The sequence below is a fragment of the Silurus meridionalis genome, chromosome 23, assembly GCF_014805685.1.
Source record: "Silurus meridionalis isolate SWU-2019-XX chromosome 23, ASM1480568v1, whole genome shotgun sequence".
In the NCBI taxonomy this organism is placed as follows: Eukaryota; Metazoa; Chordata; class Actinopteri; order Siluriformes; family Siluridae; genus Silurus; species Silurus meridionalis.
This window is the reverse complement of record NC_060906.1, coordinates 11529053-11544860: the sequence shown is the minus strand read 5'-3', so window position 1 is coordinate 11544860 and position 15808 is coordinate 11529053. Positions and strand designations below refer to the sequence as shown.

Sequence of the window (15808 nt, the reverse complement as noted above, 5' to 3'; positions counted from 1 at the left end):
CTCAGTTATCCGAGTTAATTGAGCTGTATCGCCTGGTTTAGATGAGATATATAGCTGGGTATCATCAGCATAACAATGAAAGCTAATTAGATGCCTTCTAATAATATTTTCTAAGGGAAGCATGTATATTGTGAAGAGCAGGGGTCCTAGAACTGAACCTTGTGGCAAGCCATAATTCACTAGCATTAGCCTGGATAGCTCTCCATTTGAATCTACGAAATGGTAACGATCGGACAGGTAGGATTTAAACTAGCTTAATGCCTGTCCCTGAATGCCGATGTAATTCTGTAAGCGATCTAGGAGAAGATCATGATCTATAGTGTCGAACGCAGCACTAAGATCTAGTAAAACTAACAGCGAGATGAAGCCTTGGTCTGAAGCTAAAAACAGGTCATTAGTTATTTTAACTAGGGCAGTTTCTGTGCTATGATGGGGCCTTAAACCTGACTGAAACTCTTCAAAGATATTGTTCTCTTGCAAGTGGGAACATAACTGGGCAGCGACAATCTTTTCTAAAATCTTAGACATAAATGGGAGATTTGAAATGGGTCTGTAATTCGATAGCGTGTTTGAAACCAAGATTAGGTTTTTTAATGAGGGGCTTAATAACTGCCAACTTGAGGGATTTAGGGACGTGACCCAAAGATAGTGAGGAGTTAATAATATTCAGAAGAGGCTCACCAGCTGTATATAACACTTCCTTCAGTAGATTTGTTGGAATGGGATCTAACTGACATGTCATTGATTTAGCTTTGATAATAACATTATACAGCTCTTCCTGTCCTATACATGTAAAATAGTGTAGTTGTGGAGTTGTAGGCGAGATAATGTCAGGACAAACAGCAGCTTACATACATGCAGTAGCAGTAACTATGGGTCATATAGGACCCTTCTGCTTGTCTATGTGTTATGTGCTGAGAGACTTTATTTGGTAAGCATTTTCCTTGTTTTAATTCAAGCATATCAAGATCTGTGCAAATGTGATATGTAAATAATAAAAAGATGTCTAATTGTGTAAAATAAAAAATCTGATAGTTCCCGAAACTGCTCATCTTGAAAAAGCAGCAACTCAAAATGAAAAACTATTGCTTTCATGGTTTTTAGGGGTCTGGTGGAGGGAACAACTGGGCAGACACGAATGGGAAAAGTACCTCTCCCTCTGTGGAGACCACAATGTCAGCAAAACCCAAGGGCCAAGGTAACACCTTGGAGAAACCCGGGGGTAGAACAACGTAGTCAATGAGGCTCGGGTGTACAGTGGTGACCCCAACAAGACAAGGGAGTGAAGCGGTGCACTCGGTGGAACTCCGTAGCGGAGCGCCACCCTCGGCCGGACTCAGGCTGGGGGTGTCAGTGATCTCTGCAGGTCGGGAAAGCTGGGCAATACCCCAGCCAGGCATTAAGGCTAAGGTTGGACAGCCCCCCAGCAGGGCTCAGGGGCCAGAGGGACAGCAGTCTTAAGATGTCATCAAGGACCAACTGGTGTACCAAAGCTTGGGCATAAAGTGCCCATAAAAACTCTTTTCCTTGCTGGGGGCTGAGCTTCAAAATATCGCTCATCTTGGGTGTGTCCTTGACTTGCCAGTTTAAGGCGGAACAAGCCCAAGGCTTTGGTGCATCCACGGGGTCCATTTTTGGCCAGATTTTACTGTCCCAGGAAGAGCTCAATCATTCAAACATGGAAGACTGAGGGCAAGCAAGAAAAACACAGCTCGACAAATTAGTCCAGAAATCAGGTACAATTAAAAGAGCAAAATAGGGCAAAGCAAAAACACACATAAAACAGTCCAGAGAGCTAACTAGTGATCAGGCCGGCGAGGATGAACAGGGAGCCAAGAAAAAAATCTGGATTTCTAATACATGTCTGTTGTAATCACATGGAATCCACATTTACAGATCAGATGTTACAGTACTTTCTTAAAATAAACTATTAGTATTAATATGCAGCAATCTATGCCTCTATTCACTCTGCATGCAATAAAAAAGAAAGAAGTGGAAGCATATAAGTGAAATCCTCCTGGCACAACCAAAAACAACTAAAATGTATTTGTTGTTAGATTTTATATATAATTCTATATAACCAGAAATCTAGTTTTATCTTAATTCGCAACACTATTCAAATTCTCTTTCAACCTCTCTCATTGTCAGGCTTTTCTTGATGTCTACTATGTTGTTGTGATTTCTTTTTTATGCTTTTAGTTTCAGTCTTGTTTTGGTTTTTGTTGCTTGTGTATATATTTTTTGTACTACTTAGCAATAAAAGTCTGCACTGGCATTCACCTTTGGCTCTATTTCATGACACAATAATATCGTTGTGGAATTTGATGGAAAATCTTATTATATAATCGTTATACAACATGACATTATTAAAAATCTTATTTACCGCATCACCACTGGTCAGAATTATCAGTCAGTGTCTTATCAGTTCACCATCCTTATCACAGTTCACTACTAACACAGCATGCTCTCCTCCTTTTTATTGTACTTCGTACATAAACACATACGGCTGCAGAGTGTGTAACAGCAGCTTACATACATGCAACAGTAACTATGGGAACATATGCGACCGTTCTGCTTGTCTATGTCTTATGTGCAGAGAGACTTTATTTGGTAAGCATTTTCCTTGTTTTTAATTCAAGCATAATGAGATCAGTGCAAATGTGATATGTAAATAATAAATAGATGTCTAATTGTGTAAATAAATCGAGTCTTTGCAGAAACTGCTCATCTTGAAAAAGCAGCAACTCAAAAAGAACGCATAACTATTGCTTTCAGGATTTCCTTAGTGATAAATCTGCAAATCTATATACCAAATGTAATTTTTTAAAAGATTATCGATTAATAACAAGTCAAATTTAAATTATTGTATTTAAGCGCAAGAGTTTTTTTTTTATCCTGGAGCAATCAAACCCTTGTCAAGTGCAGATACACTTGCATTGAACAAAATGGAGATTTTGTAGAAAAATTATATACATTTGAAACACGTATGTAGTGAACAATGCATAATATGCATTTGACTCACCTGTGTACACTGCAAACATAACACCTTAGTGAGTGAAGATAATTAATTAAGATATTCAGATGATTTCATTTGCTTAGAAACAGACTTAATCTTGTTATACGGTATAATAGTCTCTATTAGTACCTAGTATATTAGTATATTAGTATCTATAGTCTCTACGGTATAAGAAATCAGTGCAGAGAGCCCAGAAAACCCTGACAGCACCCCAACCCCCACCCCTCCACTGCTGTCTCCAGGCGGCCCTGTTTTGCCCATTGTCTGGGAAGTAAGAGGCGGCAGAGGGAAGAGCCAAGGCCTCGCAACCCACCCTGAGTGGGTGGAGGGGGTCTGGTGGAGGGGAATACTGGGCAGACACAAACTTCCTTGAGCCGGAGCATGAAAAAGGTGGGGTGCCAGCGGCGAACACAGCGGGACTTAATGCCGACCGCAACCAGGTAGAACACTTTGGACGTCAGGAAAGTACCTGGTCTGAGGCAGAGCGATGCCCTCTGTGGAGGTCTAAGGCAGAGCAATGCCCTGGGCAGAGATCTGAGGCAGACCAAGAAGACCAAGACATCAGTAAAACCAGAAGGCCAGGCGAACACTTTAGAGACACCCGGAGAGGGAACGCATTGTTAGCAAGGCTTTGGCATGCAGTGGTGACCTCAACAGGACAAGTGAGTGGAGTGGCACCCAAGGTGGTACTCTGGAGCAAAACAGCGCCCTTGGCCAAATATTTGGTCAGATTATACTGTAAGGGGGTGAGACTAGGAGAAGAACCCAAATGCAGAACGCAAGCAAGAGAGTTTTTGATGAAAGTCTTTAATGGAATGACCAGGGAGTAACCAAGTGAACAGTTCAAAATAACACCAAACAACAATGCAGAGAAATATTATCTGAAATATTATCTTGTTTGTCTTGTTATGCAGCAAATTATTATATAAACAAACAAACAACCAAACAAAAAACTCATTCATGCTGTTAAATATTATAGTGGTTAGCATGATCTGCCAATAATCATTTTATTTTTTATTTTTTATAGTCAGCTTCTTCTATCTCAGGTAAGACATATGCATCTCTCTCCTTATCTTTATGTGAAGATGTTCCACTAGATTTTGGAGTATGTTTCTGGAAAATTGATGCTCATTTAGACACATTTAGTAAAATCAGGGCATTAGTAAAATTAGGTACTTATATAGAGTGAGGAAGCCTGATGTGTGGCCAGTGTTATATAATACATATGGCTGGAAACATGCCCGATTATATTTTTTAAAAGGCTAAGAACAAAACACTACATTATTCTGAAGTAGCCTTTTTTGAACCCTGATTTGAATCCTACCATAAACAATGCTGCACACCAACTACTTTAGTCCATTTCAAGTTATTTCAGAGAAAATGATAGGTTCCTTGTAGAGTGGTACCAACAAATTTGGCCATCAAATAATATTTTGATGACATGATTTTTGGAATTTTTAATATTAGGTTTTACAGAAGTGGACATCGATGATGGAAAAGACTGGGATATTTTTGACATAAATGAAGGTATGAGTAAAAATATTACATTAGTGTGTTGAGGCATGTTTGATATATATATGCTATTATTGCATTATGAATCAGTTTGCCATTAGCAACTGTGTCTGTGTCACAGAAACAGGACTTGATCTGGAAGAGGGAGACATAGTGATTAAAAAGGTCAGCACATCACTTTATGTACCTGCTTGTCAATTTTCTGTAACATTACAATTTGCATATACGGAATCCGATATTCATTATTATTGATTAGGAGCTGCTTAAATGTCACAACAACATGAATTAATTAACAGGGAGATAGCAAGAACAGTATTCTGGGTTCGGAATATCGGTGGCCGACCACTGTGCCTTACTATCTGGAGGACAGCTTGGGTAAGAACCTGCCTAAGCCTTTTTTAATAAAGAAAAAACAGAAATATTGACAAAAAAGTCTAATAATCGAATGAGACAAGACTCAGTATAATTCCACTAATGTCACTTTAACATGCTGTACATCTCCTTACTATTTTGATTGTGCTCAGAGATCAATGCTAAAGGTGTGGTACTGAAAGCATTCGAGCAATATCAACTCAAGACTTGTATTAACTTCAAACCCTGGAGTGGCGAGCCAAACTACATTTCTGTATTCAAAGGTTCTGGGTAAGAAAGACTTGGGCATTCACACACTTTTTAACACCAGAACATACATCTGCCATTAACAGTTTTACACTTAGTAAAGAGCTGCTAATTTTAACAATGATAAGACTATAATGAATGGATATCTGGTATTAACCAGATGAGGATGGGTTCCTTTGTTATGAGTTTTTTTCCTCAACGAGCGTTTTCTTACCCCTGTCACCACTGGCATTTAAAATCTATATTTTTTTATATGTTTATTTCTGTACAGCTTCTTTGTAATAATGTCTATTGTTAAAATCATGGTACAAATCAGAAGATATTCATCAATAGAGACTAAGGCACTTTTGTAAGTAGCCCAGGACACTTGCAAAATAATATAAATGGAAATTAATTGAGAACCCTTGACAATTTGTAGAGAGGTTTCAGAACATTTGGATTATTTTGAAACCTGAGTACAGAAATCTTGCTTCAAATGGTCTCAGGCACAATCCACACCATGTTCTGTAAGCCACCAAGCTGAACTACTGAATGCCAGAGAGCTAAAATGTCTTCTTTTGGTTGTGTTATAGTAGGGATCGATGTGGTTTATGTAGAAGGTCTGACATTTTCTTGATATACAGTATAAATCACAGTTCAAGTGATTTAACTCATAAAAACACATTACACTTTGACCAGTAGAAATGTTGCACTGAACTTTATCTTGGTTTGGAACGAATCCAAATGATTCCAGAATCAATCCTTGATATCAGAACAAAAAGGATCATTGCACTTGGAAGATGCTATCAAAGGAAGTAAACACACTGTATACATACTATAGCTGCATATAAAAAAATACATTGATAGATTGTAAATGATTTATACATCACAAACATCACAGACACAGAAAAACCTTATTGTATCTATTCATTGATGATTGCCACAGAAGAACACGGTTATGGGCTCAACACCACCTCTCAGTTTGTAGGCAGATGTTTTTCTCAATGCAAGAAAATGCAAAAAATGAAGTCTCTCCCATCCTTTTCTTTCCCCACCACAATTCGGATTTTATAGGTGTTTTTCATCTGTGGGGAATCGTCATGTAGGAAAGCAAAGGTTATCAATTGGAAACAACTGTGATCGCCTTGCAACTGTGGAGCATGAGTTCCTGCATGCTCTGGGTTTCTGGCACGAGCAATCCAGAGCCGACCGAAACGATTACGTCAACATCATGTGGGACCAGATTGAAGCTGGTATAACTGCAACAATGGGCCATTAACTTAATATGTTAGGATCATATCCACAATAAAGACAGTACATGATAATAATGTGATGCACTATGCATACATTTTTTTCATTAAATTTTACTATTGAACTTTTTAAATCTATTTGTTTTACTTGCCTACACTCTATGACTCATTGCATTGCATTATACCTAGGCAAAGAGCACAACTTCAACAATTACGATGACACAGTGTCCAGCGCTCTAGGCTTCCCTTACGACTACACCTCTGTTATGCACTACAGTAAAACTGCCTTTAACAAGGATTCTAAACCGACCATCGTCACTAAGATTCCAGAGTTCATGGACATCATTGGCCAACGCATGGAGTTCAGTTACAGTGATGTGCGCAAGCTAAATAGGCTGTATAACTGCAGTAGGTGCAGCCCTTTCCATTATAATTTATTGTTTTTATGATGTCAGTTAAAGATTCAATCATTTTATTACACTCATTTATTATACGATATGGCCTATGATACAATAAAGTGCTAGTAACCTCAAGCTGAACTCAAATGTCTAATGAAGAATATTGTTCTTTTGCCTACCTCGTTTTTATTATTATTTTTATCATTATTTCCAGCCACCACCTCTACCTTCATGGACTCTTGTAGCTTTGAGCAGCCCAATATTTGTGGTATGATCCAGGGAGAAGATGCAAAGGCAAAGTGGGTGCGTGTGAAAAGTGTGGATGGTGGTGCAAACACAGACTACACTAACATGGGCCAGTGTAATGGTATGGACATTTATTACGGTTAAAAAGATCATTGTAACTTTTATAAGCCGTACATTCCAGTGATCATGAGCTTCTACTGATAACACATCACTTTTTAGATAAGATCATATAAGCAAATGAGAATGGAATTGATCATTCTCTCAGATTAGTGTTTCTTTTTTACTTTATTCTAACCCAATATGACTGTAATGTAACACTAAAATATTTTTATTACAAAGCAAATAATAAATTGTTTGCTTTTTCATTGCAGGTATAGGTTTTTTTATGCATTTTAGCACAGCTACAGGGAACCCTAGAGATAACGCTTACTTGGAAAGTCGACTCTTTTATCCCAAAAGAGGACGCCAGTGCCTGCAATTCTACATGCACAACAGCGGGAGTGCTGATGACCAGCTGAACATATGGGTTCATGAATATACCAAGGAAAATCCTAAAGCAGTGTTGAGACTCATTCAGACATTCCGGGGTATTTTATACAGTAATGTAAAAATAGTTGCCAATTTGATGCATGGTTTTGCGACACAGCCTGAACAACAAGCTAGTATTTTAGTCCTTGCAATCGCAAATTTTGCATAATGGCTAACAATTTTTTTTCTTTTCTGAAATAGGTGGCCTGAGAAACTCCTGGGAGCTTCACCATGTGACTCTAGACGCATCTCAAAAGTTCCGGTTCGTGTTTGAAGGGGTGAAGGGAATGAGAACATCTCAAGGAGGTCTCTCTCTGGATGATGTCAACCTGTCAGAAACACAATGTCCTCATCATACATGGCACATACGAAATTTTACCAGCCTCCTTGCCACAACACCTGTTGGCTCCAAAATCTACAGCCCGACTTTCTTATCCCCTGATGGCTACTCTTCCAGATTGGTCTGTACATTAATGGAAAATCAGGCAGTTCTAATAATATGGGCATGTACTTGCACTTGACTTCTGGTCCCAATGATAGCCAACTGCAATGGCCATGCCCATGGAGACAGGCTACCATAGCACTGATGGACCAGCATCCAAATATTCAGCAACGCATGGATAATCAAAGAATGATCACCACTGATCCCAGCAAGACCTCCACCGACTGTAAGAACCAAATAAATTATACGTTTAAAAGAGTTTAAAACAGAGACAGGGATTAGAGGGAGGTTGACCTCCACCACCAACATTTTCAAAACATTTTCACTGGCTATGATTTCTTGAATGGAATATTCCTATTTAAACTTTTAGCCAAAGAATTTGCATGCTAATCTAGCCTGATTATCTTACCTTAAAAAAAATAGAATTATGATGGTACAGTATATTTTTGACACATTTGACAATTATTGTTAAATATATATTGCTGAGAATTTGTCAATGCAGTTTAATACTAATATCACAACTTAAAGCAAAGCCAAGCTTATTTACTAACAACTGCATGGCTAGCTATCAGAAGTAACAAGAAGACATGGTGGTTTACAAAATCATATGTACAGTGCATCGGAAAAGGCTGTGAATACTTATACATACAAATTTTGTATTTTTTTCATACATTTGCAAAGATTTCAAACATACTTCTTTTACATCACCATTATGGGGTATTGTTTGTAGAATTATGTGGAATAAGGCTGTATGCAATTTATACTAGATATCGGTACATTGCAACATTGAATAATTCATATTTCTGATATTCTTAGATTATAATTGTTCACAATTACAATATCATTCTGAAAGCAATAAAAACAAGAGGAAAAGGGGGAAAAGGCAGCGATTTTGAAATTAGAGACTTTATTCATTCCAGGATTGTTTCTAGATTTTTATCTTTTGCTTAAAACACCAGATATTTATGATACCAAATTAAGTCTTTCCTTCCTAAAGCTCTGGGAAACATCAAATATTTCTGGGATGACCCACAGAAGGTGGGCAGTCTTGTAAAAAACCCAGACGGTACCTTTTATTACAGAGGACCGGGTACTGGCACCAGTTCTTTCATCACTCACAGCCGTCTAAAGAGTCGGGATTTCATTAAAGGAAGTGATGTCATCTTCCTCCTTAGTCTAGAAGGTAAATTTGGGAAACTTTTGTCGCTATAAAATGAATACATTTTAACCTCGTTGGTGCTTACTAAGTATCTTGAAACCAGTGTCACACAACATAATTGTTTTTGTTCATCTGCTTTTCTTGCACAGATGTGACTGGACTTTTGGAGACTCAACCTGTACCTCAGCCTGCTGGCTACATTGAGGGAAAAAGCTCTTTACCCAGTCTGTCTGCTGTAAACACTACATCAGCTGTGGTTTTTGCTTTTGTAGCCTTGCTTACATTGTTGCTTGTGCTTGCAAGTGTGGTGTATGGTGTCAGGAGACTCCAAAGAAGTGGAGAAACAGACAACGAGAGAGGAAACGTACCAGAAACAGTAAACGGCTGTAAGTGATAAAAAAAAAAAAATTGTAATCGTGTAATTTATATTGCCATTCTCTGTATAAAATATGATCCTTTTTCCTTTTCAGAAATTCTCCAGCTGGCATACAATATAATTGGAAAATAGCTCTTGTTGCTCATTCATTTAATCCAACCCAATCTTTATGACTTTTAAAATTAAATATAATTGCTTGCAAACATATCTTGTATTTAAACATTGTGCAAGAGTAGTTAAAAAAAAAAAAAAAATAATAATAAAAAAGACCCCTTTATAGGTGCTCAAACTATTTATTATTTACCAACAATGAACCATACAGACAATAATTGAAAATATACAACAATCTCAAATCTGTGATCATGTGTAGAGTCCATCATTTCCTTTATCGTGTCCATCAAGTCCTTTAATCAGATAAGGAAGACCACATCCTCAGACATCATGACTTGGTTATCATCCTGCATGCGCTCCAGAAGTAATTGCACCTCCTGCTGATCAAATTCTTCTGACTGGCCTTTGTTGACGTGAGTGAGAAGTTCAGGAATCGGCACGGACTGAGACCTGGTCACCTTGAATGCTTTGAGGAGGGCTGCCTTGAAAACCTTCATCCTGAAACAAGGGTCAATAAATAGTACAGCATAAAACATGACAAGAGCACATCAGGCAGAGAACTACTGTACTTCAATGTTTGTATGGTACAATAAGAGACAAAAGGAAAAAGTGGCAAAAACTCAACCTGTCTTGACTTATGTCCGTTTTCTTCCTTTGGCTGCTTCTCTGAGATACTGGTCTGGTTGGTTGACTGGGTTGGGCTATTGATTAAAGAATTTAAAATACAACCAGCTTAATCAAACTAAACATCAACTGGAAATGTTTTTGTAGTAATTTTAACATGCGAGAGAAATATCTGACTGTTTCCATCTTCTGTAAAGTCATATGGATCATCAGAGTCGTCTGCCATTGTTGAATCCATATCATCTTTAGATACACGAGAACGTTTCCTGTGGATAGCATCAATAAAAATATCCATAAGATTTAAGGCACTATTACTATCCAAAAACTGAACAATCTCAAATCTCAGACCTGACACTTCTTTGGCTTTGGGTCTCCTGGCTTGGAGTTGTGTCCATATCTGCATCCACACCATCTTCAGGAAGCTTCCTCTTTTTATTCTTCTCCAGAATCTATGTAGACCATTTAGAATAAGCTTTAAGTTTTAATAAATATTTTTTTTTTTAAAGAAATCTTCATACAATTACCTTTTTAAAATAGGCAAACTGCATGAGCTCTAGAGCAGTCTCTGCATCTCCTAACTCAATGCTTTTACTCATGCGGGCTTTAGCATGAGCTGTGGCCAACCTGATCATAGTCTCTAGGGCACGTGCTGTGACGGGCATCGTCTGGAGCCACGTTTCAAACAAAAACACAAAAATAAACAGGACATAAGATAAATGACTTAGTCAGTAAATATGACTAGAAATTTTCAATGCTATCCTGGATACACACCCTTGCCAGGTCGTTATTGACCTGTTCATGGCTTCTCAGTTTGGTGTATTCTTCAGCAATGTAGTCAGAAGCCTCCTGAGTGAGAACTGGTTTCACTAGCTTCGCCACATGTATGTATTTTCTGATAAACTCCATAGTGACAATCTTTTCTCTGAAAGGTATGATCAGGGGTTAATGAAACAGCTTTAATTCAACCATTTTGTTTAAAATGTTCCCAGATTGCCAGCTCTTTGAGGTGCACAAATAAAACAGATCTCTGCTGTGAAAGTAATGAAACCAGGGCTTACTTTTTCTTTCTGTGGCCATGAAGGACATTGTCCTTTTTCTCATAGATCTGCAGCTCCTGTTCAGTGGCCTCAGTGATGTTTGGGTCCTCTGTGGCAAACACATCCACTGTGCTTCCCAAAGGCATTGCTATTGTCCACAATAGAAAAGTTGGTCTTGATATATAGTACACCAGGAGACATTATATTGCCTACTAGACAGCACAATAATTCACAATCAAAACAGCACATATATAAGTCACGTATGCTGGTTTCTCAATATAACTTCCTATTTAATAGACATTGCTTATATTTTGTTTCATTCTCTAACTATGCATTCATGTATTGTATAGTTATCCAGAAGTGATTGGTTAACCTCTCTGGAATATGAAAGCATTGATTGTATTTGGGTTTATTGCCATATCTTCGCTTTAATGGATATTTCATGGCAAATACAAATATTTTTAAGTCCATCTCACAAAAATGTCTTAAGTTTAGTCCTGGTAAGTGACGTTTCATGATTTAGTCCCAGAGAGTATTGGAAAGAGAAGGAATAGCATCCCATCAGAAGGGCCCTCTTGACCCCTGACACCAGAAATTATGGCATTCAGATTCTTTGACAAGTGTATCAATTTCCAACAGACCTTATTTATTTTCATTAAATAACAAGCTCACCTGTCCCTTCCTGCTCCCCTGGGGGTCTGTATCTGTGCATGCGTAGCACATGCTCTGAAATCTCACGATCACTCTCTGAATCCATCTGATCCAGAACAATGAAGAGCAAATCAAATCGGGAGAGTAGAGAATCTTGCAGCCCAATGTTCTCCATAGGGGTTTTATACTGGTCATACTGGCATGGACATAAGTGAGGGAGGGACAAATAAAACCCATTTAAACACATTGTTATATGCCAAACACTATACAATTTATCTAGCTAAATAAGAAAAAAAACTGCAGCAAAAAAAAAAAACCCTACACAGTAAAAGGAGGTGTTTACCAGAAGTTAGCATACCCTAAAGCTAGTATACTATATCTTACCCTTCCATACACAGGGTTAGCAGCAGCCAACACACTACAGCGAGCATTCAGTCTGGCCTGGATCCCAGCTTTCGCTATGGTGACTCTCCCTTGTTCCATTACCTCATGAATGGCTGTGCGGTCCATGTCAGACATCTTGTCAAACTCGTCAATACACACAACCCCTCGGTCAGCAAGGACCATAGCACCCGCTTCTAACCGGCGCTCACCTGAGAGACAAGCATTGAAAATTGCAAAATTTTACAAAAGATCTTAAATCCTTAATATTTGGTAACCTAATTGGGCTTTCTTGGAAAGAAAAAAAAAAAAAAAAAAAAAGTACAGATGTCATCTGAGGTTGCCAATTTCAGAATATTAGCCCACAATTTCACTGCATTTTAGTCACCTGTCTCTTGATCAGTGGTAACCGCAGCAGTTAGACCCACTCCAGACGAGCCTCGTCCAGTGGTGGGAATGGCTCTCGGTGCAGTGAACAAGACATATCGCAGCAACTGAGATTTGGCAACTGATGGGTCACCTACAAAAATAAACAAACAAAAAAAGTATGACTCAATCTTTAATGTGCATTACTTTATGTAGTGATGAATACAATAGGAACATCACCAGCCCAATGTTATGTATATTAAGTTAAAGATTACAAACTTATGCAGGTATGCTATGCTAACCAAGAAAAAAGTATTTTTAAACTCGAAACTTTCCATTTAATTTTTTATATACCTAAAGTCAAAACAAAAGAAAGTGTACAACTTCAAGTCTAACCTATAAGCAGGATGTTGATGTCGCCTCTGATGCGAGTGCCATTCTCTAGATTGGTCTCATTTCCTCCCAGGAGCAGGCAGAGAATGGCTTTCTTTATGTACTCATGGCCATGGATGCTGGGGGCTAGTGATCGACTAAGGTGCTCAAATATATCCTGAACAACACAGCAAAAGCTATATGTCAACATGCTAAACATAGGGCAGTGCAACAATTTTGACCAGTAAATCCTAATAAATCTGTATAGTTTCTTCGCTGCTTACTTTCGAGTGAGCTTTGCAGAACTTTTTAATCTTGGCAACATCGTCAGCAGAAAATGTGGGAACAATTTCTTTGCTCATCAACTTGACATTGTTAGCTAGAAGTATAGTTCTGTATGGAACAAACATGTAACCAAGCTGTAGATTCACAGGTTTGAGACAACAGGCCAGATTTCTAGCAGTTGAATTATAAACCTTTACATACCTGAAGGTTCCTGAGGTAAACCCCCCTTGTTTAGCAGGTAAACATCTGTACACACCAACTATCTGTACACGATCTCCTGGCTTAACTTTGTCTACAAGATCATCATCAGAAATGATGTCAACTGAGCGAGGAAGTTGTCCGGCAGGAGCTTTTTCTGGCATCTCTTGGATGGTCAAGGTCTGGTGATCCTTATAGGAGCACAACCCAAACTCTGTTTCCAAAGGATTATTCTCATCATCCTATATGTACACACACACACACACACACACACACACAAAACCAACAGGTCCACATTTTTAAAACACCACTGGAAGGGGTTGATCAACACTAGCATCACTTACACACCTTGGTTGGGTAGATAGCACTAGAGGGGAATGCATCCAGTGAAGTCAGATCAGTATATTTCCTTTCCAAGGTTTTCTTAGTGGCAGGACAGTAATGAACACTGCGCATGATCTTTGGCCTGACCAGTGAACCTGAGACAGTAGATATAAGGGAAAAAACTGGACTATACCTACATAAAGCAACCTGTAGAGGGAAAAATTGGAAATATGTAATTAACAAACATATTATACTTACACTTGGTAACAATGCCCTCCAAACAAATAAGATTTCCCAGAAACCGGGCACTTAGAGTACGAGGGGAGACATGCTTGTTCCCAAAGCTGCCCTCAAAACCAACATGGAACTCGTCAAACTGTTTGGCATATGTTGCATCAATGGAAGCCACCAAGTCTTTCAGAGCTCTCTGGAATGCAACCAACTCACAGAAAGCATTCTTTAGAAGTCTGATAAAAAACAAAAACAAACAAACACACAAAAAAAAAAAAAAAAACCACAATACCACTATTGTTTCTACATCCGAGACAAAATGAAAGCCAGCTTTACCCAAAAACTTTCACTTAACAAAAAAAACTCAACCGAAGACTGATGTGCAAATATAATGTGTGACCGATGTGTGTTTGCCAGAAAACATTGGCAATCAAACAAATATCACCACATTATAATTTATATTTTCACAAAACTTAAGCAGAGTTACTGACTCTTTGGCCGCTTTTCATTCCTTCGCCGCAGGTCATTAATATTGATGATGAGCCGAGACTGGCCCTCAGACACCATACTTCTGACTTTCTCATGATATACACCCTGGTCTTGCTGTGAAGAAATTCAAGCATAGTCATGATCCGATTAAAAAAAAGGTTAAGGCATTGCAAACATTCATTGTTTCAATCAAGCAATCACCAAAGAAAGATGTAGAGAAATGATACAAATGCCCATGCTGTTCTTGTGCAATTATCGATTGAAGAGAAGAAAATTAATTTGCTTAAGCGCTCACATCATCATCCAGAAAGTCCAGGTATTCTCTTTGCGCCTCTCGTAGCTCAAGATCCTCAAAGCCACCATCCATTTTCCCACAATATTACAGCTCTTAACAATGAAAAAGCATTTTGCTCAGTACCAGTCCTCAATCAACAGCAGCTTTACATGTAAAAGGTAGGCTTTATTTATTAATGATTTCTAATTGTATTCAAGTCATATGTAGACACGATATACAAATATTTACAGAAGTATAACTCACATAGCACATGAGGTGAAATTTCTCTTTTAAAAAAGAGAGAGACATCATTTTAAACTGCAGGAACTGCTAGAGTTTGCAGGTGTGGGAACCAATCAACTACCTAATTGGGCAATTAACTGTGTATAGCAAAGGCATCTTCCATTCAGTTTCAAGTAATACCAAAGTCTATGTCTATATAATATTTGTATAAGGAGGAGTATTTTTGTTAATAAAATTACTGTATACAAGACTAAAATGTGAGGGTCTAGCTTGGTATATGGTATTGCTGCAATACTGGTGGCAAAGGACATGACATATTATACTGTTTTTTTGTTGTTTAGTGAAGAATTGGTACTTGCATTCAGACTATCTTTTATTTTACTTGCCATGCTTGTGAATGAGAAACATGAAAGCTTACAGCAAAAATCGTTTTAGTGGATTTTTAAAATGAATTGTGAAGACTGATACAAATTGCTATTCTAGTATCACTGATAATGTCAGTAGGGCCTATATAAGTATCTCATATTGCAACCAGCCAAAAAGTATGACAGTCCAAAAGTTGCAATCAAATGTAGTCATTGTTTTTAACTGATAAAATTAATTTAATAATATATTTACATGTAAAAAATATTTTAAATGACTAGTTCTCTTTTATAACACCAATGTGATTTTGCATGAAAACAGCTCTCAAGTTTAAT

At 38.0% G+C, this 15808-nt stretch overlaps 2 protein-coding genes across 3 annotated transcripts; one reads left to right on the top strand and one right to left on the bottom strand.

Annotated features, from left to right (window-relative positions):
* Positions 1 to 1239: 1239 nt before the first annotated feature.
* Positions 1240 to 9655, top strand: mep1ba (meprin A subunit beta a). Its single transcript, XM_046835910.1, is given in 13 exon segments — positions 1240 to 1366; positions 4484 to 4543; positions 4650 to 4693; positions 4825 to 4903; positions 5053 to 5170; positions 6200 to 6378; positions 6565 to 6783; positions 6988 to 7140; positions 7391 to 7606; positions 7749 to 7994; positions 7997 to 8215; positions 8987 to 9172; positions 9298 to 9655. Coding segments are annotated over 13 exon segments (2091 nt in total). The 3' UTR covers positions 9543 to 9655.
* A 142-nt stretch (positions 9656 to 9797) lies between these two features.
* Positions 9798 to 15208, bottom strand: mcm3l (MCM3 minichromosome maintenance deficient 3 (S. cerevisiae), like). 2 transcript variants are annotated; one of them, XM_046836579.1, is made up of 18 exons: positions 15117 to 15208; positions 14889 to 14980; positions 14592 to 14707; positions 14132 to 14340; positions 13898 to 14028; positions 13553 to 13791; positions 13351 to 13459; positions 13091 to 13244; positions 12717 to 12848; positions 12332 to 12540; positions 11969 to 12143; positions 11318 to 11444; positions 11031 to 11181; positions 10784 to 10924; positions 10608 to 10708; positions 10437 to 10525; positions 10261 to 10336; positions 9798 to 10133 (listed from the first exon to the last, which is right to left on the bottom strand). In XM_046836579.1, the coding sequence occupies exons 2-18, from the start codon at positions 14958 to 14960 to the stop codon at positions 9935 to 9937; spliced, it is 2430 nt and encodes an 809-aa protein (XP_046692535.1). In that variant the 5' UTR covers positions 14961 to 14980; positions 15117 to 15208; the 3' UTR covers positions 9798 to 9934. The 2 variants fall into 2 exon arrangements, with proteins under 2 accessions (XP_046692535.1, XP_046692534.1); XM_046836578.1 differs by having other exon boundaries at positions 14596 to 14707.
* Between the last annotated feature and the right edge of the window lie 600 nt (positions 15209 to 15808).

Coding starts and splice junctions, on each gene's coding strand:
- mcm3l (XM_046836579.1), bottom strand. CDS start 14,960: ATGGATGGTGGCTTTGAGGATCTTGAGCTACGAGAGGCGCAAAGAGAA. Junction 13,460..13,552: donor TTTACCTCAGGAACCTTCAG/GTATGTAAAGGT, acceptor TGTTCCATACAG/AACTATACTTCTAGCTAACA. Junction 11,445..11,968: donor AGGGGAGCAGGAAGGGACAG/GTGAGCTTGTTA, acceptor TGTGGACAATAG/CAATGCCTTTGGGAAGCACA.